General features: G+C 45.3%; 7 protein-coding genes across 7 annotated transcripts; 3 read left to right on the top strand and 4 right to left on the bottom strand.

Annotated features, from left to right (window-relative positions):
• Nucleotides 1–677: 677 nt before the first annotated feature.
• DFL_005113 (uncharacterized protein) lies at nucleotides 678–2,559 on the bottom strand (the record flags this gene model as incomplete). The annotated part of the gene is made up of 2 exons (XM_067634324.1): nucleotides 678–802; nucleotides 864–2,559. The coding sequence occupies 2 exons, from the start codon at nucleotides 2,557–2,559 to the stop codon at nucleotides 678–680; spliced, it is 1,821 nt and encodes a 606-aa protein (XP_067492403.1).
• A 2,497-nt stretch (nucleotides 2,560–5,056) lies between these two features.
• DFL_005112 (uncharacterized protein) lies at nucleotides 5,057–5,626 on the top strand (the record flags this gene model as incomplete). The annotated part of the gene is made up of 2 exons (XM_067634323.1): nucleotides 5,057–5,243; nucleotides 5,346–5,626. The coding sequence occupies 2 exons, from the start codon at nucleotides 5,057–5,059 to the stop codon at nucleotides 5,624–5,626; spliced, it is 468 nt and encodes a 155-aa protein (XP_067492402.1).
• A 519-nt stretch (nucleotides 5,627–6,145) lies between these two features.
• DFL_005111 (uncharacterized protein) lies at nucleotides 6,146–8,164 on the bottom strand (the record flags this gene model as incomplete). The annotated part of the gene is made up of 3 exons (XM_067634322.1): nucleotides 6,146–6,286; nucleotides 6,349–7,799; nucleotides 7,864–8,164. 3 exons carry the CDS (start codon nucleotides 8,162–8,164, stop codon nucleotides 6,146–6,148), a joined length of 1,893 nt encoding a protein of 630 aa, XP_067492401.1.
• A 3,072-nt stretch (nucleotides 8,165–11,236) lies between these two features.
• Nucleotides 11,237–12,271, top strand: DFL_005110 (uncharacterized protein; the record flags this gene model as incomplete). Its single annotated transcript, XM_067634321.1, has 1 exon — nucleotides 11,237–12,271. The coding sequence occupies one exon, from the start codon at nucleotides 11,237–11,239 to the stop codon at nucleotides 12,269–12,271; it is 1,035 nt and encodes a 344-aa protein (XP_067492400.1).
• A 2,543-nt stretch (nucleotides 12,272–14,814) lies between these two features.
• On the top strand, nucleotides 14,815–15,866 carry DFL_005109 (uncharacterized protein; the record flags this gene model as incomplete). Its single annotated transcript, XM_067634319.1, has 5 exons — nucleotides 14,815–15,062; nucleotides 15,140–15,284; nucleotides 15,393–15,661; nucleotides 15,727–15,799; nucleotides 15,858–15,866. 5 exons carry the CDS (start codon nucleotides 14,815–14,817, stop codon nucleotides 15,864–15,866), a joined length of 744 nt encoding a protein of 247 aa, XP_067492399.1.
• A 195-nt stretch (nucleotides 15,867–16,061) lies between these two features.
• DFL_005108 (uncharacterized protein) lies at nucleotides 16,062–18,778 on the bottom strand (the record flags this gene model as incomplete). The annotated part of the gene is made up of 13 exons (XM_067634318.1): nucleotides 16,062–16,149; nucleotides 16,214–16,328; nucleotides 16,394–16,491; nucleotides 16,556–16,756; nucleotides 16,825–16,970; nucleotides 17,036–17,056; nucleotides 17,118–17,181; nucleotides 17,248–17,376; nucleotides 17,444–17,511; nucleotides 17,566–18,114; nucleotides 18,233–18,301; nucleotides 18,396–18,616; nucleotides 18,772–18,778. The coding sequence occupies 13 exons, from the start codon at nucleotides 18,776–18,778 to the stop codon at nucleotides 16,062–16,064; spliced, it is 1,776 nt and encodes a 591-aa protein (XP_067492398.1).
• Nucleotides 18,779–23,361: 4,583 nt separating this feature from the next.
• On the bottom strand, nucleotides 23,362–24,879 carry DFL_005107 (uncharacterized protein; the record flags this gene model as incomplete). The annotated part of the gene is made up of 7 exons (XM_067634317.1): nucleotides 23,362–23,389; nucleotides 23,457–23,888; nucleotides 23,957–24,097; nucleotides 24,170–24,226; nucleotides 24,292–24,446; nucleotides 24,523–24,601; nucleotides 24,683–24,879. The coding sequence occupies 7 exons, from the start codon at nucleotides 24,877–24,879 to the stop codon at nucleotides 23,362–23,364; spliced, it is 1,089 nt and encodes a 362-aa protein (XP_067492397.1).
• Between the last annotated feature and the right edge of the window lie 2,642 nt (nucleotides 24,880–27,521).

Here is a 27,521-nt window from a genome sequence, read left to right as displayed (position 1 = left end):
TATACATCCAAAGAACTTACTTAGAGCGTTTGGGCAGTGGGCTTCGATATGGAACTAGTATGATTATTATTAACTTATATACATTGTCTTGAAGCACATGTCATTGTCAATCAAGTTAACGCGCATCAATGCGTCAAAACATCAAAAGGCAAGAAGTACTTGAGTCTTTTACAATGCACTCATCACATATTACATGGGAGAACATCAACGGAACTCAAGATCGGTTCAACAAGAAAACTCGCATTGGAAGCCAAAAAAGAATTGGACACTCAAAAGCAATTTTTAAGCAATTTTTAATCAAAGTTAAGAATACACAGAGGACTCCTAAACGCCCTTTGTATGTAATAAGTAATTAAAAGCAAAACAGCCAGGTCAAAATTCAGAATCCAACGCCCCCTTGTTATCCGCCAAGTTAACCCGTTCCTCTGTTATAATTCCAAATAATCCGTAAAAGACTCCGTAAATTCGTATCCATAAGAAGCATTCCGGTTCATAAAGAAAAAAAAGTTCCAATCGCTAAACAGAACATGGCCATTCGTTTAATACTTAGCCTTTCTTTCTTTATATGTTGTCGAGTGTTGTTGCTGTCGTAAGTTGTCGAGTGGTTGTCGTCGGGTAGGTTGTCGAAATGTAGGTGATGCTTCAAAATAGACATTGGAGTATGGGAATTGTTTGATTTAACGGATGGTCATCTGCTTGGAGAAGTCTCCGTCCTTGCCGGTGGTAGACATGGCAGAAACAGAGGCAAGACCAGCAGCACCGGCCTTTTTTTCGAAGATCTTCCAGAACTTGAGAGATTCGTCTAATAAATCGAACGTTAGTAACTATTCGCGGTATAGACATCTCGGGTGAGTGTAACTTACCAGAAGCGGCAGTAGCAAGGACTTGTCCATCAGGAGAGAGGGCAGAGTGAAGAACACGGGTCTCGTGAGCTGGGATCTCGGCACACTTGACAAGACTTGGATAGCTCCATACTATGAGCTGGTTGTCTGGGAAACCGTGGGTGGAAACGATCTCCTTGTAGGAAGTGCTCCACTTGAGGCTGGTGACCTGGGTGTTGCAGTCAATGGTGTTGACACGAGCACCGGTAGTCGAGTTCCAGAAGTGGATCTTCTTGTCGAAGGTGCCGCCACCAGTGGCGAGGAGGTTGTTTTGCCAAGGGCACCAAGCGATAGCCTTGACGGCGGCCTTGTGGTTGGTCTTGGAGAATCGTGGAGCGGAAAGGGCTCTTGCATCCCAGATGTTGACGAGGTTATCGTTGCCACCGGATGCCAATTGGGCACCGTCGGCACGCCACTCTAGCCCACAAACTTCAGCAGTGTGAGAGACCAAGGAAGCAACCTTGTGGTCAGCGATACGAACATCGTGATTGATGATCTCACCACTTCGGGAACCAGTGGAGAGAATATGCTTGTCCCAAGACATGACACCGACGCGGGAAGAATGGGAGTGCATTGAGCGGATCTTGGAGCTCTCTTCCGGATCCCATATTTGCACTTCGCCAGTACCGAGACCAACAGCGACGAAAGAGCCATCGTTGGACCACTTGACGGATGTGATATGAGTGTCTGGAGTACTCTCTAGCAAGCAAGAAACAGACCCGGTAGAAGCATTCCAGATGTAGACGTTGCGTTCCAAACCAATCGCAACCATGTTGCTAGAGCCCCAATCCATGAGGTTAAGATAGTAGTCATCAACAAGCCCAGGAGCATCGAGGACACGCTCCGGAGCAGTGAGGACACGTCTTCTGAATTGGGCATTGCTTGCTGCCTTGAGTGGTCTGTTGTATTGGCTTCTCAAATCAATAGGTCGAGAAGACTCTGGGGCCGCTGGCTTGAAGGCAAGGACCCTCGAATCAGTTTGAATACCAACGGCGCTGCCGAGAGCAGACTGGTAAGCAGCAGTGTTTGGTGACATTTTTGGCTTGGATGATGGAGAGTCACAATCTGCGTTGCCGTTGTAGGTTGAGAGAGTAGTGGCAGAAAACTCATCAGAAAGGGAGTTAAAGATGCTGTCAGGGTCGGTGTGTCCACGAGGACCAGTCTGTCTCTTGAAGTTTGCCTTGGTGATACCAGTCGGCGACGAAGCAGTCCTATTTGGGACGAATCTGTCGATGTGGCTAGAGTGAGCTCTGATAGTGGTCTTTCCCTTCCTGACCTTCTTGGTCGGACTAGCATGCTTGTTGGCAACCTTGCTGTTGAGCTTATCGGCATTTGGACCAGTACCGGTAAGAGCCCAGTCAGAGACGCTTAGCTTGACAGGTGTGAAGCCATTGCGGGTGATGTTGGATTTAGGAGAGTTCTTGAAGGTGGGCTTTTTGGCACTAGTAGCAGCCACAGCACTAAAGTGGGAAGTAAGACCTCCAGCATAAATCGAAGTTCCGAGATCCTTTCTGCTAGCACCCATGGTTCTAGGAGGTGGGGTGAAAGGGGATCTGTTGGAAGTAGAGTTTGACCTGTTGCGAGGAGATGGGCTCAAAGGCATCCTTCCCCCGGCGGTCTTCATGCTGAACATTCCAGTATGAGACTTGAGGGGTGTGTGAACAGAAGCGGTTGCCATTGTGTATTGATATGTGTTTCAAATATGCGAGTATGTGTGTGAGTTTGATGGAGATGTGTTCGGGTAGGTACTTCTCAGGCGTGTAAAGAAAGTACGTTCGCAAATGCGTATTATTGTCGTCTCTTAATGAGTTTCGAGTGAATCAATCTTGTCGGACGGATTATATTATGGAGGTAATAATACAATCCAAGATGATCAAATGAATGAATCCTGGACAGATGCAGAGGCCGAGGAGGATCCCGGAGGACTTCTTGATGCCAAAGATCTAGCTGATATTCGAACTTCGACCAACGGGCCAACGTCAGGAGGAACGAGCTTTAGGTTTTCTTTTTCGGAATCTGTGCAGCTGGAGATTTGCGAAACTGTTAGGGTGATGATTTGAGATTGTGGTAAAGGTGGTGGGAGATAAGGAAGATAGAGCGGTATGGATGTGTGTTTTGATGGTGGTGAGGAGGAAGAAGGAAGAAGGAAGAGGGACAGCCGTGAGAGGGAGCTTATGTACCTGTCGACAACACCAAAATCTGTACAGCTCAGAAGTACCTGACGTGTGGTGATCGACGCTTTTGGAGTTGTTGCTGTGGGAGCAGACTTCCCTGGTGTTGGCAGCCATAAATATAGAGCTACTTTAGGAAATCAACACAGCATCACCACAGCAACCGAGCACCAATCGAGGCAAGGGCACCTGACATTTGAGGGCCATGGCAGTAGCCATCGCAACGGCTCCATCTCCATGGAATCTCTTTCCTCTTTGACATTAACCTCTCCACTGCCCTCTTCTCATTCGGTCCCTTCATCTCCGCTCGCCAGATGTAGAAACACTCAACGGCGCTTTGCTTTCTCGTGATCATTATCGCTTGTGATATCCAAGTTCAATATGTTCTCCAAAAAGGGAAGTCTAATTAAGTCAAACACTCATTCAACGTAATTGAACGAACAGTCTGAAACCATCCTATGAACTGGCCTTTTTCAAATTCCTCAGCCTCTAAGGTGATGTCGGGAAATAACATCACGGCTTTGCCGGTGGCTATCGTCGGGGAGCTCTGTAATATCAAAGATATGCACTTCAAAGCGCATTTTTGTTACGTGAGAGACTCATATGATACCTCCTGGAAGCCCTATGCTTCATCTACAGCGATAACTTGGCCGAATCAGCAGTTTCGATATTATGTCGGTATCCGTAGATGGTGTCCTGCTACATAATCGCTATTGGAATACCTGCACGGGCAGGGTACTAGGGTTCTATGAGACTAAGCATTACCACCACATCATGCACAGAACCCTGTTTCGTTCAATTAAGACACAGCAGATTGGGCTTCTGGTCTAGTGATCAGAAAAATTTTCACAAAGGCGGCATTCCTTAGTTTGATAACGTCGAATATTAGCAACAGGATCCATGGATTATGCCTTGTAAAGTTGCAAAGTGCCACGCACATACCCTGGGCTAATAAAACTCCGCTTGCAGGATGCATCAACAGGTTTCAACTGAGATAAATGAATGGAACAGGCCAAATTGTTCCCGCTAGTACGAAAAAAAAAAAAAAAAAAAAAAAAAAAAACTTACAATTCTTACTTCAAAACTAACTCACAATCTCGTTGAAGGATGACGAAAACATTAGCTAGCTAGCTACACCTCAATGTGAGGATTTTTGCGGTATCTTAGACATGACAGGCACCGTAGCACCTCAAGACTAAAACAGGCAAACAAATCCCCAACCCGAACAGACCCTAGCCCAACAATATAATAAAATCCGAATATTCCTAAAATGTGAGACAGAGTATGGAATATAGTATCGATGTGACGTTTAACCTTGGTCGATCATATCGTCAATTTTCAAGTAATATTATATGTCCACTATTATGCACCTCTTTATATATTGCAATTTTGAACGTGTGGAGTCGCAGGATTTTTTTCAATTTCAAATCTAGGGCCGCAATAAGGCTACGCCAACTAAGACATAGATAGCCTTCTGAGCCATCCATACCCCAGAAGCTAAGGCTTGAAAGGCGATGCCATATTTAGCGAAGGATAGTTCCTTACGTTCCATGGCGTGAGAATGCCTAGCATCCTCTTCCAGCATGGAGACCTTCCTTCTGGCAGCAGCAGAAAATTCACCGTACCTGCAGAATGTCATCTCTTGAAGCCAATTGGTCTGAGGACTCGATCGGATATTGCTAGGCGGGCCCTGCCAAGGATGTCCCTGAAAAAGATAGCTCATCTGATCATGCAAGGTACGCGAACTCGCTCCACAGTCCTCCACGGGATCAGGCCTGGGTTGCAATGATCGATAACCGATAACAGTTAGGATCCTGTTGCACTGGAAAAAAATACCGTTATCTCAGATCAGAGTTTCTTTACAGACTAGACTACTATATCTCGGAAGCAATAACTTATAAACCACAAAGAAATCCCATTGATTTATCGATATATCCTCGCAGTTCGATCTAGAGAATTCAAGTCAGATTAAAGCTTTGCTCTTAACTATAATACCACCTCAATATGATTCGTTCGATTCGCTCGTCCTCTTCTTCTTCGTCAAAGACGCTTTCCGTTATTCTTCCTTTAGCAGTGGAAGAAGGCGGACCGAGTTCGCCATCTCATAATCAGCCGTCGAACACGAATAGGCCCCATGAGCTAGCCAACAAGTTACAAAGAAGGCTAGGAGCAAAAGAAGCCCAGAATGAAGGTATGAAGACCGTTGATTGAAACAAATCACAAGAACATAACATCTATTGCCAATGCCTTCTTATCTTCGCAGTTATCTTTACTAATTCGTAACTCACTATAGACCCACTGTCGAAACACGGTCCCGGCGCCCGCTCATCAACTCAACCAATCGAAGAATCCCACCAAGACAAATTCTTCGGCCTCTCCCAAGAATACAGCTTCACCCACAATGAACTCGACCAAAATCCGCATATTGGACTCGATCCTGCGCTCCAGTCTATGATCGAAGCTACACCGGAAGCAGCCTTTTACGAATCTCGGCCACAGAGCGGGCGTTATGGCATGGATCAATATCTTGCGACACCTCGGCGCGAAGACGCAGTCCGTTACTATCGCCCTTAGTAATAACGATGCACATGGACTTACGAAATTACGGACGTACGCTTGGCGGATCGCAATTATTTTTAGCGCTTGGGAATTTGGGAATGTTACTAGTTGTTTAGTCATTATGATATCCTTCAGCTTAAATTTGTCTGCTGGCTGACATCGATAAACCTGCTTTAGGTCTTGATTTGACCGTCATATGGGAGTCTGTTGCATTTCTTTTTTCTATTTAATTAATATCTTCTACTTATGTATTATTAATACTTAAATATTTTTAATTCGCAAGCCTATATATATACATGTTCTCGGTGTTGAAAGCTGTGTCGGATGTTGTATTTTGTGCTGGCTTGTGTTGAAGCTTCGACTGGTCTCATAATTGTAACCTGATTCGGATCGTGATTGGAGTCGTTCTTTCGGATTGCATGGAAACAAGGACCCAGTTATTGTCGCTCATGCCCACCGGACTTTGTACGGCCGAAATGGTTTACAATAATTCTTTCATTTGGTTATGTACACGGATATCTACTTATTATACATCTACGCATCCCCTTCCTTGACGACTGGGTTGTGCTGTGCGGGCTTATTCCTCTTCCACCTGTCCTTCTCAACTGTTTGAGGGTCCATCCTAATAATCTTATCGCAATTAAGGATGCACATAGGATCGAACGCGAGTTTCATCTATAATTCAATTCGTTAGCAGAGGTTCTGGGGCATGGCATCAACAATACATTCAAATATACCTTTCTCATGGCATCGACGGTCGTCGAGCCAAGCTCTTTGGGGAGATAATCCCTCTTCACGAGTCCAACTCCATGTTCTCCTGTCGTAGTACCTTCCATGGTAATCGCTCTCTCGACCATCCTATGTACCACACCTTCCGCCTTTCTTCTGTCCTCTTGTCCAAAGAGTAAAATGCAGTGGAAATTTCCGTCGCCAACGTGTCCAACCATAGAGCCAAGAAGATTGTTCCTAGTCATATCGTTTTTAGTGGCCTCAATGATGTCTGGAAGCTTTGATATTGGGACAGCGACATCGGTGGTCCAGACCTGATCGTCAGGCTTTTGCTTCAACAACATGACAGACCAAAGTGCATTTTTCCTTGCAGACCACAGCTCAAGCCTCTCTTCTTCTGATGTTGCGAACTCGAAAGATTCGGATTTGCATGACTTGGCGATAGCTTGAACCATAGAAATTTGCTCTTTGACTCCGTTCTTTGTCCCTGCGAACTTGAAGAACAGCGTTGGCTTCTCCTTCCACGCCCTAGCTGTTGATTTGCTCTGGTTTATGCACATCATCTGTACTTCGTCCAGGATCTCAACGGCTGCGACGGGGATCCCTTGACCAATAACCTTTGACGCAGCAGCAGCCGCATCTCTTATTGAAGGAAAAGCACAGACAGCGACGCTTTCGTTCTGCGGCTTGACAGCCAGCTTCAAGGTCGCTTCGGTGACCAATCCAAGCGTGCCTTCGGACCCGACAAACATCTTTGTCAAATCGTATCCTGCGGAAGATTTTCTTGGCCGTTGTCTTGTCTTGATAATCGTACCATCAGCGAGCACAACCGTAAGGCTTAGCACCCACTCCCTCATCGTGCCGTACTTTGCCGCATTTGTCCCGGAACACCCGGTTCCGACCATGCCTCCAATCATAGCACCCGGGCCTGGGTCAGGTGGGAAAAAAAGGTTATGTTCTGCTAGAATTTCGTTCAAATCTTCCCAGCCAAGACCTGATTGGACAATGACATCCAAGTCGTCCTTGTGTAGCTGCAGAACCTTGTTCATACGTGTGAAATCGACACACACTCCACTCCTCGTCGCCGCAAAGTGTCCTTCCAAACTGGTACCCCCAGAATATGCAGTAATAGGGATCTTGCGGTGGGTGCATATTTTCGCGATCTCAGAGACTTGTTCGGTCGTTGACGGGTACAAAACCATGAAGGGCATGTCGTTCGGATTTGCAGGGTGTGAAGACCAGCTGCTTCCAGCGTGGTGCTCAAGATCGTCAAGATTACATGATACGTTTTCTTCGCCGAGGAGAAGCACAAACTGGGACCATGCAGCGCTCAGGTTATGTTTCGAGACATCGTGGTATATTTCGGGAACGTCTTCTAGCTTGGTAGTCGACGAGGGTTTTGCTGGGGACCATCTGTATGTTCCGAGCCAATAAGCACACACCGCAGACAATACCCATGCTATTTGAATTGTCAGCACACCGTCCTGGTCCAAGAACAAAATCTTATCGATATTGAGAGTTACCAAACATTTGAGGCAACGTATTCGAGAAATACCCGTCGCCCTCGCGGTTCCGTTTCTCCTGCCTCTCTTTCCAATACCGTTCCATTTCCGCCCGCTCGGCTTGAATACGCTTTGCCGTAGACTCCCATACTTGTCCATGGAACTGTCCCGGACCAGGTTTATTCGATTGTTCACGAATCTGACGGTAGGAAAGCCGTGCCCGATTCTGCAAGGTGACGGCAGAAGAAATTACCTCGCAGGTTTTCCGCCTTAGCGGTGCCCGGGCTGCATTGCGCAAAGAAACAGATACTGTTGGGTGCATATTGGTTTTTTTTTCGCGTCGCGATTTGATTTGGCAGTTGAGAATGCAGTCCAAGACTGTGGGGATCTTGAGAAACGACCAATGCAGTAAAGGAAAGATACCCGACACTATATGAACGCCATTGGAGGCTTCTAAAACCTGGGGACTATTTCGGCTATCTTGAGCTACCTGCGTAAGCAAAGTATAGTGTCGGTAGCCTCGGTCGGCCCGGATGAATGGCAGTTGTAGTCCTGTCGACGAAGCCGAAGTCGAACTTTGAAGGAGAAAACTTTTGGTGTCGGCGCTTTAGTCTAATCTGGTGGGGAGTTGGTGCAACCTCAAATTCCAACACGGGAAAGGCGACATCTCCCCGGGCTTTGTGTTGAATCCATGAACCTCGTAACGTTGATATGAGGAATGATTCTACACAGTGCTACCGGATTCTTGGATAATGGGGAATGCTTATCGCGGTTGCACCTTTTTTTCTTCTTTTTTTCTTTTTTTGAAGGAGGCTAGGCTGATTGATAATGCACTGGGTTTGTGATAGAAGGCACAGCTGTGCTAGTGCTGCACCACACAAGACAACTTGGTTCCAAAACAAATGTTGCAGTATGCCATAGTCAGTTCTTCGTCTTATCTTCCCACTGGAAGGGGTTGAGATACCAATGGCCAATAACAACCGTGTGACAGCCTCAAAAGGCGCACATGCTGTATCTATTGTCACGTGAGCACTCGGGATTGCGAAATCCAACATAGTTAGATGGAACTATTAAGCCCTTTAGGGCGAACGTTTTAAGTCAATCCACGGCGATTGATGTGCAAAAGCGAAGAACATTGTCATTCTTAAACTATCAGGAGACAAGTCCACCGAATTAAGTATAAACACAAAGCCGTGACGGTGACATCGTCCACAATTACAAAGGCCGGGTGTGTGATGTTGCGTCATTGATGTATGTATATGCACTGTTCGACAACCGGCTTGCCAGAAGAATGGAGGAATTATCATATGGCTGTATCAAGCGACCAATTGGAACCCCTCGCAGTTAAGTACTTACCTACTTGAGGAGTTCCTGAGTTTCGAGTACCTTAAGAAAAGAAATCGAGGGTGTGAGATAAAAATCCCTCAGAGGGGGTGCGCCGTGATATACGAATAGGCTGTTCGATTTCCTTCTTAATAGTTTGTACTACCCCAAAAGATGCCTGATACTTATTGATTCGAAGAAATAAGCGGAATTTCATCAGTCTAGTTTGACTTACGGTCTCGTGGTCGTTCCAGATTCTGTTGATATTTGGGGACTGCCCAAAGGCTCATATAAGAGGAAGAAGGGGCGGTCACTTCTTGTGGCAAACCCGTCTGAACCAAATTTAATAAGTACTTACTTAAGCAGGTGCCCTCTGAGACAGTCCGCGAACTCGACTATTTTAAAAAATAAGAGCCGAGATAATGCAAGGCAAGACAGACCCGATAAGATAGGATACCGATCAATTCACAACATCTCCAACAAGAACAACACTAATTCACTCCTCAGCTTTCGATGCTAATCATCTACGGAAAAGATATCCTTGCGATCATTTCCCCCTCGTTTTTAGCGTCCAAAAAGAGAGAGGTAACCAAATCGAAGAGTAGGAGGAGACCAACATTCTCGAACGGCCTTTGTCCACATCGGGCTTGCATGCATTGGTGTCCGCACTCCTTTCTGTATGCAAATTAACCCCGGCCTCTGTGCAAACTAAGCGCTACGGCGATCAAAGTGGTTCGATGGAACTAGTATAGCTTCAAGATGCATGTCAGCACTGATTGCATAACTTCAGGCAATCTTCCTATCCCTTTAGGGATTCCAAGAAGTAGGAATCCCGGGAGCTACTTAGCTACGTGTCCCCGCATTTTACCAGCGACTCACACACCAGCTAGAGGTTTTCGGATTTTTATAACCAGACTAAGTCCTTTTAAGGTTACACTACACCAAAAATTGACAAATTTCGGGCGATTGATGCTTCATAATAAACGAAATAGGCACGGCGTAAATCGCAAGAGGCCACAGTTTATCCTTGTTTATTAGGGCTTGCAGTGGGGCCTCCATGGTCATGCTCAAAGACTTAGCTCGGCTTCGAACACCTGTAGCTATCAATTGGCCCAGGGAGCCTGTGCTTCATGTTAACTGCAATGTGCACTAAAAGGGACCCAAATGGAGATAAGTACTTTTAGTACTTTGATCATGGGGTTTCTGATAACGAGGAATTCCTGATAGCTCCACCCTGATGCACCCATCACACACAAATTATTAAGTCGTAAATTACGCATTGATATATTCGAATGCGAGTTCCGAAGGCTGCATAAAATGGAATTTCGAAATTTCAGCCGGTTTTCCGAGGGATAGAGCGGTCAACCTCACCGTCTAAGTACTTAGCAATCGCCTACCCAGCCCAAATTTAGGAGGCGGCTGTGCTAACAGTACTTTTCTAACCCACCCCAGGATCGACATACCCCGATCTTTCAGCACCAATACGGCGTCGATATCCATGCCAATGGAGCTCTATCGGGATTTCTCGATTGACATTGGATGCCGAAGGCAGCATACGTGTCAGGGTCTTATGTTATCATCATACCTACGCGTATACATCGGCATGGACTTCAGTCCGGGAATGGATTGCCTTACGCCAGCACCACCAACCCTGCCATCCCTGTACATGGATGTACATTGATGGAGCTGCATAACAGTGGAATTGCGTGAGCAATAACGACTTGACTATTCTTGACGATGAGGCTCAACTGAATTCGGCTTGGTGGCGGTTTACTATAAAAAGAGGTTTGATCAACCGCGATATAGGCAGTTTGATCAATGGATTCCTGCTAGCTAACCCGTCAGCAATCCACTAGAGCTCCCGTTCTTTCTTCGGACGCCAACAGCCGCCGACTCCTACCTAAACTTTTATGTTTAGGTTGTAGTCCCAGTTGTATCTTAGTTCACGTACGCACGTGTGCAGTCCACCCACCTCATACACCAGCTGGCCAGACTACCCTACTTACAGAATACTTTCTTCACCTATATATTATCCTCTTCTTAACCTTCAACATCCCCTTTATATCTCACAATGAACGGAGAAGAGGTTCCACAAAGGTTCCCGGGCATGGAGAATACTCCTTCTGAGCTCCATGTACAAATCCTTCAGTATCTTTCGTCTGCAGATGTCCTTGGAGTAATCCAAGCTCTCCCGCCCATCCAAGCTAATATTCTTAATTGGAACCTGGGCTACCTCGACGCTGTGCAACTTGTCTCCCTTCAAGCCAAACTGCTTGAAATTGATACAATCCCTGCTCCCGTGGCCGATGAGCTGAGGAAGAAAATCATCTACTTCCTCCCAGGAGCATTTGGGAAATTCACTGAATCCGTGTCTAGACGTCTAAGCAAAGGCAATGAAAATGTGAGGACCGATGAAAAGAAAGATCACCTCGAACGCCACTTTTTCAATTGTTACTTCGATGACATTAAAGCCGTGGTGAGCGACCTTCGGAAGTGCAAAACCCAAGATCTAAAGAATCAAACCGTCATCCAGTTTCTAGCAAAATTCAATCACAGAAACGAAGTTGTTCGAGACTTTTGTGATGCAGTAGCAACAGCCGATCCTAGCGGACGTATCTGTCGCTATGACAAGATTAAACCAAATCAAAACACTCGGTTCATTCATCTACTATTCTGGCTCGCAACAGACTACATCCGCAAACACCGCAGATCCACGGAGCTGCCGGACCAAAGAACCATCGCCATTCATTGGAGTGAGTTTCTTCACCGAGTCGGTACATTATTCGGCCCGGAAACACAAGTTTCACTCAGAGATTGTGTTTTGGCGAAGAGTGTAATCCTCTTGAAATATCGCGACTACGTCGGGGGCTCTCACCTCACCAAAATATACAACCGCTTGTATCAGCGCGCACCTGGAAATCTATATACCGAGCCTGAGGACTACTCGACATTCATGCTATTGCAGGGACTAGATCTTGCTTACGATCTCTTCCGTGAGGACGACCAAGCAATAGAATTTATCGCATCTCGGGAGGTGCGAGAGATTCGCGTTTGTAGAAACCTTTGGAGCCATTTTGAAGAGCCAGAGACTGCCGCAGGTGCATAGCATATGCTGTGCTGTTAATTACCAGGTCAGCACGGCACGGGTACAACGAAGCGCCTTGCACAGGGTCACGTTTCGACCATTTCCTTCCACCCACTGCTTACCGCAGGCTTATTTCTTATTCCGCGAGCTGGGCGTATCGCTGGAAAGAAGTCTCCTTCTCTTTTTCATCACAAACTATCTGATCATTTGAAAACTGCGCAAGGACGCGTATAGGCAGGTATTTGGCTTTTTTTTTTTTCCTTCTCGAATTGTTTAACAAAGGTCCCTTCTTCATGCCCGTTGAGAATCAAGTTTGAATGGATACTCGCTCCAATCTGGCCTGGCCCTGGAGATATTATCTGAGCTAGCTAAGTTGAACTCGAGGCAATACATATCCTAGCATATATACAGGCCAACTAAACGACAGAATATATTACTAGGCTTGCTCCATTAAGTTTAAGAGTACACTCCTTAGTGTAAATCCAGTCTACAGTTTAGTCTCTGGCTCCAAGATCGAGATTTCGGCTTCCGCCAATTCACTCACTTACTCACCTGATACGATCAGCACCTTCGCTCTATCGATCTCATGTTTAAATTTATTTATGCAATTCTATGTTAGTCTCGTTCTTCTTTCGTTCTTTTAACTTACGAAACCATGCCCATTGTCGTTTGATTCTCAAATTGCTTAATGTTAATGTTTCCACTGCCGAATTTTTAATCCGATACTGTGTATTTACGAGTTAGCTAGTTATCCAGTTAGTGGTTCGAACGTTCAAATCTTAGTTTTAAACGCTTTGAAAGATCCCATATTGAATAGAATCGCTCGTACCTAGCTAGATCTGCGTGGTTCGTAAATTAACAGGCCACGAGTCTAGTCAAAATCGACTCCTTAAATAATTATATTCTGGCCCAAGATTGATTTTCGAATTAGTTTTCGCGGACCTAGGCCTAGACCTACGTGATGTCCAATATCCAACTCACCCATATGATTAAGTAGCTCCTTACCCCTCGACCGTACAGTCGCCTTCCATTAAGAACCATTCTACCTTTATATTAGCACCGGTTTCACCCTTCAACCCATCGGGCAGGTTCCACAATTACGACTTAATCGGGCGAAGAGCCTCACACAACTCAACACGCTAACAAAATGCAACACGTCTCATCCGTACCATTGGCCAAATTGTGGAGGCCAACGGGCACATTTCTCCGATTCATCGTGATATTAATGTCGCCGGGGTTTTATTATAATGCAGGCTAACGACGATCCGAAGTACTGAACTACAAGGTACGCAAGTCCCATGTCTGTGTCCGTCGCTATACTGAATCGAGTATACATCCAGCTCATGGCCACGCGAGCACGGTTTCCGCTTTGAACATGATGTGATAGCAAGCAATGAGATCCCATGTTACACTCGGTTTCCCTTCTCGACTGGGCTTCTATATTTAGATTTCTGTAGCGTAGGTATTGGATTTATGTACAATACCGTTTTTTGGCAATAGGACTTCACGATTCATGCCTTTCTGGACAATTCATGCTACTTAGCCGCAACAACCGAATCAACAGACCTACGCACCCTATTAATTAATAGGCATTTAAAAAGGTAATATTGCCGTGTACGCCGTCTTAGCAGTTCGATATTTCCTAATGCAACCCCGAATAAAACTTGAACGCAACCGGAGCTCGAGGCTTTGAGCCCCAATCGGTTTATTCCTTTGTTTCTATCAGGTCTCTTCCGGGATCCCTACTGACTGTTCCCCCCTCGCACGTGGTTATGTTTACGTATACAGAAAGTAAAATATTCAAAAACCATTAAAGGAGAACCTACAGTTTGAGATATATGGCTTTCATGTGTTATAAGGGCATGTTGTCATCGTCCATCGGTGCTGTTGCGTATGGTCGCTAGTGGGTCTTTTGCAATTGCATTTACTAATTTCTTCAGCATTCGTATTATGTATGCTCTCGAGACTAATTATGTATGCGAGACGAATTATTCGCCACCGTAGAGCTAACCTAGCTTCCGCATACAGGAATAGCTGGATTTCGTGGCGCGTTGCGTGAAGTTATCAGCTTTAAGCTTTGTAAATTTGGTGAAGATCTCAGCTTCCCGTTTTGTCTCAGCCCCCAGATTCCCGAGGGGGTATCCAATCGAGTCAAGGGGAAACGAAGTGCAGTTACAGAGGCCTGTGAACCAGCGCCATGGCGCTTAAGGGATGTATCGAAAGTCTCCATACTAAACATTTATAGATAAGAGGATGCCCCCCAGCCGCCTATAGTATCATTTACTAAGAAGTCTTCGAGAGCACCCCATTTCCAAAGTCTCCGCGCTATACATACATCTATATATCAAAATGCATATAATCGGGGCTCTCGTCACAGCTACTTTGCTAGGGGTCAAGGGGCCGAGGCCCTTCCACTGACACCCACCGGGAACCCGTATCCGGTCCCTACATACTGTCCTTTCACACAAACAAAATTCCTCCCGTTCTACAACACTGGAAATCAGAAATGGACCGATGCGCCGACTCTCAGTATCACAGTTAACGGTCGTCCTCTAGTCGCTACTATGGACACGGGTTCGACTGGTATAGTAATTGATGCTAAATACGGATTCAGCACTACTTACCTCCAGAGAAACTGCGAGATCGGACATGTATTTTATACTTCATCACACTGGTTACAAGAAGACTACTGGTGCACCACTGACGTCGACGTTGGAGGTGTGGTTACTAGCGCTTTAGCACTTATCAGGACGAACGAAGTCTGTTGTCCAAAGTTTTCGGAGTGGGATCGGTGTCAAACTCCAGAGAAGGCGTGCGTTTGTAAGGGAACATGCACATCGACGGCTGATCAAAGTACCCTGACACGTCGTGTTTCTGAGGAGGACGAAGAGATATCGAGGATCGAAGCTCGACTGTCGGAAAGGCCTATATGGGTATTGGGTTTGCTCGCGGAAACCCGCCATCGCATAACCTGTTCATGAACATCAAACCCATCGACGGTGTACCAGTCGGCTCGAAATTTAGGACCGGTTATGTGATCAATTCCACTGGTGTTTGGTTGGGAATCACAAAAGCAAACACGGCGGGATTTAGTGCTGTCAAGTTGAACTTGAGAGAAGGAAATGCCGACAACAGGGACTAGGGAGAGCCACCATGTGAGGTCCAAATCAACAATAGCTCGTGGGTTACTGGGACATTCCTAACGGATACTGGAATTCCGAATGCCTATGCCAAGGGTGATGTCGCCCACAAAGAAGGGAACGAGATAACTATCAGGATCCCAGACCCTTCAATCCCATTTGGAGAGGCGAAGTTCGTTTCTGTACCAAAGGCAAAGGCTGGAACCATTGGTACTGATAATCTCATGCAACCTACTTGGGTTGGGACGAGATCTATTCTCGGCGTCAATACGTAAGAAATCCAACCCCTTAAGACTTTGTTCAAGCTGGCGAATATGAAAATTAATATATAAACAGAGGGCGCAAGTTCTATAACGGATACGATCTTTACTTCGACGGCGATGGTGGTTACTTCGGTCTCAAGAAGAATGTTAGTATATGCTCGCGCCTATATTGATATGTAATGATGTTAATAATTCTATGCCTAGTCTAATTAATTAGAACAGGGAGCTTGGGGGACGTTCTATAGGATGTGGTGATATGACGGTGTAAGGGGTAATATGTCGGGTTATTTCAGGTTGTGTAAATTTTTTTTTTTTTTTTTTTAATTTTGCCATAACATGCATAATTCGCTAGCAATTCTTTAATATGTATGCTATTTGCATAATCCGATTGGACTTGGGTTGAATGGTTTATTCCTTGTTGTCTGAGGACAGGACGACATCGCCGGGTAGCTGTACCGCCTTGTCGAGTGAGATTGGAAGCCCACGATGGCGTCCTCTATATAAGTACAACAGGCTATTAGTCATCCTCACAAGAAATTGTGTATTACGGGGTATCCTACCTCAACATAATCAAGCACATTACGATTTTAGACAGCGATTTGAATTCCCCTGCGAAGGAGTAGTTGGCGTCTGGGAACCCTGTGCTAACACCAACGGTACCGTATCCAGAGACAGCTAGAGTAATAAACCTATATCAGTATTATATCGATCAGGATGGCTAATTTCAATTGTCGCCGCACCTTCGAAGCAGATATTGAAGAACGAGAAGTTTCGTGGGTCAGCCTCAATTCTCTTCGCTTCTATAACAACAATAATCCAGATCCCGAGAATGAGAAACCTAACCAAATAACCAAGTTAATATTATTCCAAATATCGACAAGTGCCTTGATCAATATACGTACCAAAGGTCATGGGAAAGTTGAGCCTTCAATTGAGACGTGAAGAAACCGAGGAACGGTTTAATCTTTTCTTGGCGAAGTTCATAGATGGTATCGCCGTCTGCCTTCTCTTCATCGTCGCCTTCATATATGCCCAAACTTCTGTACAAGTACTCGTTGCTCCTGCGAATCGTAATAACAACCGGATATACTCCAATATACATCCTTGAAGGTTTCTTCAAGTAAGTATCTTCCGAGCAGCTACGGGAGTCTAGATGCAAAATGGGACTTACATGATTACGTATAGAGCTTGCAAACTAATTCTAGTGGCAGCAATCGGCACAACATAAAAGCCTCCGCTTCGGATGGCCAACGCTTGGAAGAGACCATCGATGATTCTTGCTGGCAGTGGGAGTTTTTCGATTTCAGGTATTCCAATCTAGCTTGAACATTAGCGAAGAACCGAAGCATACGTACTATCTGGAGGTATGATTATGAACTCACATTGAGGACTTCGAATGCCACCTAATTTTTCTATTATTAACCGCGCTTAACAAATTAAAATTTATAATGGGCCGATGCTTACCCAATCAGTTCCATTCAAAAATATCACAGCTGTCAACAGCCACCATGTATGCTGGGAAGGGAATCTACGTCCATGTTAGGCACGATCCTAGGCGCCCGGAGCAAGGGCCAAGGTATATAAGTTAACCTACAGATGAGTAAAGCATCTCCGCGGATGACGCAGCAAGAAACCCAGCGCCCGTTTTGTCTCATGGAAGTAGCCGTTTTCCGGCAAGATTTTGAACAGAGTCCATAAAATCAATCGTAGGAAGATCGGAAAGCTATCAAAATGTGGAATGGATTAGCCTGATATATTGGATCCTTTGCCCCTGCTGAGATGATACCTACCATGTATTCCCTGCCAGAATAAGAAAAGACATTGTGACAATGACAAAATAGGAGTCTTGAAAGGCAACCTAGACACTTCGGTCAGACCATGGGGCCATGGTTAGGAAGAGCAACGACATTACCATATTCGCATCTAGCAAACTCATCCCAGAGTTGTTAAATGCAGAGACCGTATTGAATGCCCCGACCCACCAGGGGTTCAACCCGTTAGCTCGGGTCACATCTGCCTTATAGGTCGCAATCCAGCCTCCGAGGGAAATACAAGAGAAGAGCTGCCATAGGATGAAATATGCTGGAACAATCCATGACAGAAGATGAATGGCTCTATACTCGAGTCCCCCGAGATGAAACCTTTGTTCCTGGTCCAGATCGCTTCTATGGGCCTCTGCGTGATCTAGAGTCCCGCTCTGTGCAACCTGGAGATCATCCGGCTGTCCAGTTGATGGGCGATTGTGCAACCCGATTGCGGATGGTTGTCCATGAATATCGATATCCAGATCATTGTGAACTGAATAGGGAACAGCCTCGACCCTATTCGTGTCCGGGATGCGGCCATGGGGTGCTAGTTCCTTTGAAGAACCACCTGATCGGTTCCTATCTGCTGCAATCTGCGCGAATCTTTTCTCAAATGCGAATCGCCGAATATGAACTATCACTATTGAGACAAAGACCTGTTCCAAAAGCAAGTATTTATCAATCCAACTCCACATCAACACAAAAATGCACGGATGCGACTTTTTATATCGAACCTCTAGTACATCGGACGAAACGAATGCTGGCGGAACTTACCGATGATCCTAGCAGTAACTCCAGGAAGAGGATGAACTGCTGGAAAGTGTTCAAAGCAGACAGATCCACCTACAGATGGCAATGTTCGTGGTTAAATTACGAACATAACCTATTCTAAAAGACGGTACGTATCAAGGTTTGAAGCAACTGGTTGATGACTAACAGTATTGAGCCCAGCAAGTGTCATTGCGCTAACGGAGAGGAACAATGCATCGACATATCCTAGTTCACCACGCGGGTTATGGGTACCCCAAAGGATGCCTGACGCGACAAGCGTTGTGATAATGAAGTAGCCATAGTGGTATGTCAGAAAACCAACACCTAATGAGGGGAGACGCCCAAAGCGATGCCTGAGAATGGCGGGTCGCTTGAATTTGTATGAGCCTATTCTCCACAAAATATATGAAATTAAGGGAGGTTGATTGGTTCCCGTTAGCCTATTTTCTTACCAAAAGTTTCCCCACGATCCCCCATGCACAGCTAGACATTCGCGTGCACTTGTTACGGCAGGTGACGATTGGATCAGGGAAAAAACCTACCCACCATCCCATATACTCGGGATGAGAGCCGATTACTTCTATTAAAGGATACAGGTTGGCTCCTCTCAAGGATCCCGGGTTCGAGATCCTCTTGGTATGTACTGCCGTCTGGTTGCTAACTTTCCGCTCCCTACGAGTCAAGGCGGAGATGCCCCGATATCAATCCGCTCAGCTTGCGCCTAGGACAGTTAACAGGAAGGTGTAGTGTTGTGTTGCTCAGGTTGAGCTGCGAGAAGTCAGACCGGAGATGCTCGGGCCTCAAAAGTTTGCTGGTCGATGCTATGACAGGACCTTGAGGGATAAGAGAGCCTAGATATTGTCAACAAACGGAAAGCCCCGGTTGGAAGTTTTCTCGTAAGAAAACTAGAATAATATTGTATTCAGCGTCGTCGGTTGAATTCTAGTTTGCAGTCATCTATGTAACTTGCAAGGTGCAGGTACCGAGAGATTTTTCGCGAAAGTATGTATGCCAGAAATGCACAGGGAACAAACGAGAAAAATTCTTTCTCAAAGCGAAGGAAGAAAAAAAAAACATCAGGGTCTCGTATTCTCAAGCACTGCACGTCGAGGTTGCTACCCTCCAACCTAAAAAAAAAAGTCTCACTTTCTGTCATATGAATTGGTCGAAGAAGCGAGTCTCACGGTCATGCTTTGCCTTTGCTCCGTCTACAAACGCTCAAGGCGTCAGATCTCACTGGCTCCTGACATGAGGGTTTTGTAGACTTTCGGTTAAGTTATCCGTAGACCGATTTACCGGCGGTGCATACCGCAGCGCCATTATGCATTCGGACATCACCAGCCAGGTCGAATAGCTGCAAGAAGGACTAGTATAGAGCTAGCGCAAGTGCTGTCGACAAATGTGAGATTGAAGCTTCCCCTGTTCGTGCATCCGGTATCCCGAGGATGCATTTCCGTTGGTTATGTGAGACACAAATGCGTTGTGGTTTCGACAAACCCAACATCCCGGCTTGCAGGTCTGTGTTGGCATGTATTGTGTAACGGTTTGGATGCAGGATTGATAATGGTCTTTCTCGCCGGCCACCGACCATGGTTGACCAAATTATACTACATCAAAGCAAGATACGGGCGCTTGGGCCGCTCATGCAAAATCTTTGGTAGAGATGAAGTTAAGATAAAGCCAGGAGGTCCAAGTTTGTCTGATTCCCGGGAAGTTATAGTACCAAGCCTCGACAATGCCCGTCGGTTCCAGGGAGCCCTATCCTCGACAAATATATTAGAAACAATCTGTTTCAGGATTCGAATCGAATGACAAAGCCCGGGTGGGCTAGTCGATTCCCGCAACCGATCGCGATTATTATTATTATTTGACACGAACAGTAGTCTCTAGAGTATAGGTATTTCCGATGAAAGGGATCCTGATATTAGATTCTGCATTAGCAAGTTTAGCTAGACACTGAGACAGTGTCTCGCAGTCCCCCCCGCATCGCGTTTATGCATTTAACCCCATGTGGTCGGATATTGGATGTCTACCGCAGTTCCGCCCGGGAAATGATCCCTAAAAGCTTAAAAGCTCAGTATTTAATGTTTCTTCTGAGTCTGAGTCTAGAAATTTACCAGCGTACCCCAGGGCGTGCATCGTGAGATCACTTTGTAGCTTAAACATAATTATTGCTGCCTGTGACTTGGTCCTGCGGAAATCCTTGTGGCTCGAATTCCTGTCCAGCTCCTTTCTTACACGTTTGTGCCACATGGAATATGTTCCCCACGGGACGAGCATCTCATATCTCACATCGTAGGGGAATATAATGATAAGCCAATCCCGTTTTTTCTCGTAGTCATCATCTTTGTCATCGTTTCAGGTCAACTCCATGCGATGGCGCATATGCATATGGCCTCGCTAGTTGCTCCGTCCACTCCTAGACCAAGGCCTTCCAATATCTTTTCCTTTTTTTTCCCCTGCCTACACAAGCATTCGTAGAATCGATTCGACGGTGCATAATGTGCTACTCCAAATTCTTAAACATCTTACATGATTCGCGCACGGCACTACAAAAAAAAAAAAAAAAAAAAAAAAAAACTCTTGGAGTTGGAAATCCGGCATCATGTCAGATCCTTTAGCCCCCCGGCCGGGTCTTCTAGCGCAACGTCAAATAATAGAACTCGATTGGGTGAAGCCACAGGGCCACGCTGGATACGCAATATCATGCCGTGTAACGATATCTAAATGCATAGACATTCGCCTTGTATGTTAAGGACAGGGACGGTTTAGGCTTAGAGGATAGCATCAGTCTGAACAACAGAAAGCCACCAAGACTTCACCCAGTGATGCGCGATGATATCCGACAGCCATCTAGATTCCCAAGCAAGCTCCCTTGTGCCACAAGATAACCGGCCCCACCGAATATTTTATTGGAAAAAATTCTCAGTCCACCTTATCCCGTGTTCAACATGTGGTCTAGGTGATATCAAGACATGACTCTGTAACTCCAACCGGTGCTAGCTTGCGCTTGGTTGTATATATCAAAAAACTAGTTCTCCCTTTCCCAAACCTTGAATTGGGGTAGGTAGCACAGGATCTCGATCTTCCCACGCATTATCCAGGCCTGATTTCGACCCATTAGCAAGGAGAAATCGATATAAGTACAACCCTCTCCAGAGTACGTAGTCTCACACACTTACACTATCATGGAAGCAACCGCCTCTCAGATCCTGTAGAACGTTGAACCCGCATCGCACCCTTAGTTACGACAAACAAGATTGAGATCTGAAACATACATGGCAGTGGGAGCTCCGATATATAAAAATCCGTACTTATTACCCGGAACTCATTCCAATACCTGGTTTGCGATTTCGGTTTTCTGGTCTGGCGTCAGGAGTTACCTCGGATACTGGTACTCTAGCTCGTACATATAGATCTTGACCTCTTAAGTGAAAAGTCAGATGCATTGCAGGTTCCACCGGGTGGGCCACCGAATAATTGCCCCATTTTTCCCTTGCCATACCTTTTAGAAGAATATGATAGGTCCTATTAGCAATTATATAGCCGTGTCTCTCTAGCCAAAATACTATCTTCCGCAAGACTATTCACAAGCTAAAGGCCAGATTTCGATCTTAATAGGTGATTCTAGGGGAGAAAAAAAGGAAGGAAAACCACGCTTATTTCTAATTCACTGATCGTTAGGAAAGCTTACGAAGTCACGATTGGTTAGACTAGGATCGTAACGTGACGAGCTTCTCAAACATATATCTTTGTGGAGTCAACTCGACAGTGCCATGTCACGGATAAGCTCATAAATACCCAGAATATAGCCCCCTAGTATATGTTATATGACGTGTAACACTGTCAGGTCTTACACAAATATTTTTGCGGAGAGGGGAAAAGGGAAAGGGGAATCGGAGAAGCTATAGAACTATGAAATATTTGGTTAGTGTCCTGAACGCTCAGAAATAATGAGTCGAAGAAAAAAGGAAGTTGAAGAAACTCCAAAGAGGAGCGCTTTGAACTTTAACGTTCCCGCTGTCTTGTTTTTGGGGACGACGAGGCGAGATGGGTCGGCTCCTTTTGGTTTAAACCGTGGCCTTGAACCCGCGTGGGATTTTGATCCGTGTGCTGTGACGATCGTATTAAAGAAGGAAAAGGGTGAAATTTGTCTGCTCAGATAGTAATTGTTGGAAAGGTGGGGAATTAGGAGGTGATGTTATCAGGGCATTTGGTCGATAAAGGGTTAGTACAAGAGTGACCGTATTATCGTATCATCAAACTTTCGGGTGTGTGGCGGATAGTACCAAAATTCACGAACGACCATGGATATCGGATGGCTGTAAAAGGAATAAGTGCTCCTTGCGGAACGTATACGAATTTTTTTTGTGCTATGTAGAAGGCGAATGAATCTAAATACAAAGGGAGATTTAGAAAACAAGAATAAAAAAGAATAAAAAAACGAAAGACCAGTTGTGTGCTATCCACAATCCCCAAACTCCCAGAATATATAGTCCTCATACTACTGTTACAAAGTATTACAAGGAGAAGGAAGAAAAGGCTTGTGGGGAAATTGAAATTTTGAGAAAAAAGTATGCAAAGTTTCGCCCACCAGCCAGCTCCAATAAAAGTAGATGAATATTGCTCGTGATATCAAAGAAATACAACGGTAAGAAAATGGGAAAAGGCAATAGAAATGGATTTTTGGAGGACAGTAAAAGAGAATAAAATACTCAAACCCGCAGAACGCCTTGTGCAGATGACTTTGGGAAGCTATTATCGTGGGAAACAATTAAACCTTAAAATACCGATGCGGAAGAAATCAAACTCCAGGACGAGCAGAATAGACTTTCAAGGAGATTAGGGACAAATTTAGAAGTTAAAAGAAAAGAAAATCGTTATCAAGGAAATGAAATTGGATGCTAAGGTGTTGGTATGCGAATGGAAAGAGGTAATTGTGCAGGCGACGGGGTACTCGTAATATGGGCCATCAGGTATTATCAAAAGGAATCCGTAGGAAGAGGGGTATCTTTGCATGAATGGAAGAAACGCAGGCAAGCAGAATATTCCGGTCGAAGCCAGCGGGACTTCGAGTACGATGAAAACGCATCAAGGAAAGTAACGAGGCGAGCCGTAGTTGTTAATAATTGTTAAGGGCGTCGGGCAATCCAAATATGCCTAGAATCACAGCTGAAATTAGTATCACAAAAAGTTATCCCGTCTGGCCGAAGAAGTGAAAACTTACATGTTGTTGTACGCGTGAACCTTCTTACTTAACATTTCCTTTTTGACAGGGCCAAGAAAGCCGGTGATTTGTTCTAGATCCCAGCCGTAGATCCTGTTGAATGGTGCGATGCAAAGGGACTCTAGACCTTCCGACATGGCCAGAGTATACCAAGAGCCAATCTTCTTCAGGTGAGGATCGCTTGACCACGGGCTATAGGGTACCTGAATGATAACTTCGCGGATATCTGTGAAACCGGCATCCGCAAGCATCTTTCCTGTCTTGTGTTGGTACCGAAGTGGTTTACCAGATCGTTCGGTGGCGTCGGCTAGATATTGATACCATTTGACAAGAGGTGAAATGTTTGGATTTGTAGACATCGTTCCGTCGTCACAGCGCGGCTCATAATCGATCTCTACTTGTTCAAACCATCCGTAACCCGGTTTTAGATGGCTATGATGGGTGGTGGTCATTAGAATCGATATGAATATGCTTTAATGATTGAAGCCGAGGGAACTTACTTGAAAACATTTCTATACAAGCCGGGCCAGCTCGAGACGCTGCCGACGCCGTTCCGCATATGAATGAGGTCAAAAGAATTTTGTCCTAATGTCCAAGTGCTCTCGAAATCGCATATTCGGACTTGAAGATTTCGGGGGATCCTAAACATATCAGTTAGCAATCTCATATATTTATAAATCATATAGCCAAGATATATATATGGTGGTTCATACCATTTTGGCTGAATGGGAGACAGATCTGTTCCAATAACTTCGGCATCTGGATATTTACTGTTGAGAATGCGTTGTTAGTCTGAATCCAACGCATACGGTCCCTCGAGGCTACTTTAACATACTCCGCCATATCTATCGACCAAATTCCTGTTCCGGTTCCAAGATCTAATATTCTGGTTTGGCTATATGGAGTAACGGAAATAGGAGCGCGATGTAGTTCATTTCGGCGGGAGACAAGGTATAATTTGTGCAGAATATCTAATCGATCCTGTTCCTTCTGTAGAGGCCGCAAAACAATCCCATTGTTAGCCCGAACGTCCTGAACAGCACAGCCCAAGAAAACTCAGACATACCTCATCGTTCGGATACATATATAGCCCAGCCAAGTATCCGTGATATCTGCGATTCAGCTCATACTGAAACGGCTCAGATCTGGGAACGTGAAGCAAACGGTTAGTAAATTGTTCAACCCGCAATTCTTCATTACGGTACGCTTTATTCGAGGGAACATACTGATATATCGTCATGTTTTCTTGCCGATTTCCGTGTACTCTAGGTCCTGGATTCGAATGAGATGGAAATGTAGGCGGAGGCGGAGGAGCAGAGTACCCGCTCGGGGGAAGTCGTGAGTTCGCCAATGCGGATACTCCTCGTTGCTCCTGCAAAGAACCGGACGGTTGACGTTGAGCGTATTGGTAGACTTCTGTCATTCAGACCAATTCCCCGGAAAAGGGGATTTAGAGTCTTTTTAAAATAAAAAAAAAAAGAATGAAGATATTGGGTTTAAGTTGGGATTTGGCTATCGAATGTCTAACACGGGCAAAAGCAAATTTGCCCTTGCGGAAACGTTCCTCCAGTAAATCGATGCTGCAGAAGGAATCGTTCTAGTCGGGACAACTGGTCGACCAATTTCTTGGGAAGCAACCTTCAGCACAAGACCAAGCGGAACCAAGTAGAACGAATGAGGTAGTGAGTCGGAATCAAACGTTCCAGGGCCAACTGTAGAATGATCCGCGCACAATGAAGAGTATGGAAAAGAAAACCAGGCTTGTCCAGTTGGCACACTACACCATAAGGAACAGTGTTCGAATTTTCGTGGGCGAAAATGTCGTGGATAAGAGCTTGCGGCTAGTTAGCTCGAGGTTAGGAATATTATCGGTCTGCTGAAAACCAGTTGTGTGGATATGTTGGACACCCGATGAGACAAGCAAGTCTGGTTCGTCTTGGAAAACTCGATTGACAGGCAACGCGGTAATTTGTGGAAGTCTACTGTCGACGGTATGAGAAATTTGATTCTTGAGGAAAAGTGGAGAAGAGGAGACCGTCTGGTTTTAGTTCTAGAGTGAGTGTAAGAGAGGGAACAAGAGAAGGTGAAAAAGTGTGTCCAAGAAGCTCGCAAAGCGCGGGAGGGCTGCTCGTTCTTCATATACTTTGGTGGAGAAACTCTCAGTACCTCCACCAGTTTTTCTTATTCGTTTTTTCAACCCATATTTTATTTTTTTATTTTTTTATTTTTTATTTTTTTATTCTTCTACAGTGAACCCGCTTGATTGTGAATTGGAGCTAAACTAACATGAACATATGCAGACTTCTGGGCTCTGGCGGTGGGACCCAAGCGAGAAGGAAGGGGGATAGGAAAAAGGGAAGGCTCGCTCAGGCCTTAGTTTTGTCGAGACTAGCCTTGGTTTTGGGACTGAACACAAAAGTGCAGCATACATAGGAGGAATAAGCAAAAAAGGTAACGAAGACCTCTGTCCCATGTACAAGTTGGAGACTGGGAAGCGGCTAGCTGGAAAGTACACTAAGCTAGCTACTGTCGCTATTACGACGGGAAAACTTTAATGCTTCTGGGATCCGAGTGCTGAACCCGAGAAGGTTCGATGCACAGGATGCATATGCCCGGCGCGGCGTCCACAAAAACGTAGACACGATGTCATGTCTTCATTCTCAAGATGCGTCTGATGAGTGGAAAGGAATCTTGTAAGAGTGACAATCGCGATAAGAAAGTATGGAGTTCAGTTGGAATATTTGGGATCGGGGCTCCACCGTTACGTAGAGCTATTTGTGGCACCCTCCCGTTCTGAAGTTTTTTTTTTTTTTTTTTTTTTCCTTCTCCTCTGTACTCTGGAGCAAGTGCAGCCCCGGGTACACCAGAAGGGTGTACGGGCCTCGATGCGTCAGGATTAAACAGCCTGCAGCTCTTGTTGCTTTTTTCTACATGCAAGATTGGTAGCCCCTGGGTCCTGCGAGGGAAATTCCCGGAAGAAGGTGCGGTTTTCGAGGGTATTGGTTGGCCATGTTTCTTGTGGAAAGTTTACACTTGCCCCGTCGATGGAGATGGAGAAAACATTTACAGAGATTCCAGATCTCAGGAGATTTGGTAATATTATAATGTACTGACATAGTATAGAGTAAGTATTGCGGGTTATTATTGCATAGAATATTTTGTGGACTGCTTCGAGATAAGCTCTATGTCAGTTCTCAACGGGAATTTGCGGTCATCTGGCCCACTTGGAAGAGTAAAAAGAGGTTGACCATACCATTTCAGTCTGGCTGAAAGGTGGGGACTTTTTTCTTCTCCTTCTCAAGAGAATTAATTGCAGACAATTGAAACGATGTCAATCGATCAAGACGAATTGCTGGCTCTTCCTCGAGGCCTCTTTCCTTCTCTTTCGGATAGTACTTACATGGATACATGCTCATGATAGAAACCCTTTTTATGATCGGAAATATGGTCTTTTTCGAAATTTCTTCGCGCGATTACACGCCCAATAATCCAATCCAATCAATCAAAGATTTATGCGGAAGTGCTGGTGAAATGTGACGGGACAGGGAATATTAAGACGTTAGTGGGCTGAGTGTGCCAGCAATTTTCTGGTCACCAGAACAGCACAGTCCTCATCCTGTTTCATTCCAACCAAGCGACTATCGCCTCAACGGCTCACGGGGATGTCATGAATAACGTCAACCCCGATAAAATTAAAAAGATTTCGAACAAAAAGCACGCGTCCAGACATAACCTTAACCACTTCTGCTTTGTCATGATTCCCAATACATCAATCTTACGATCCAAAGAGTGCATCTTGAAGAAACCCTCACGTTGCTAATGCCGGAATACTGGGGATAACCATTGAGGAAGTGGGTCTATCGCCTCAAACCTCATCCGAAAAAAGGGCTCCTTCAGCATTAAACCGGAGGAACTAGAGTGGATCCATACCTTGGACTCTCGCAGACAGGCAGGGAAAGTAAGCGACAAGACCCATAATTCGGAGCTAACAACCCTTATGGACCAGCATCTCTGAATCCTTTGGTAATGAAGCAAATGAGTTTTCACTTTCAGAAGATTAGACCA

The sequence above is a fragment of the Arthrobotrys flagrans genome (genome assembly GCF_004000055.1).
Source record: "Arthrobotrys flagrans strain CBS H-5679 chromosome Unknown unitig_0, whole genome shotgun sequence".
NCBI classification, from domain to species: Eukaryota; Fungi; Ascomycota; class Orbiliomycetes; order Orbiliales; family Orbiliaceae; genus Arthrobotrys; species Arthrobotrys flagrans.
Note: the sequence above shows the minus strand (reverse complement) of the source record. Positions and strands in the feature narration are given on the sequence as shown.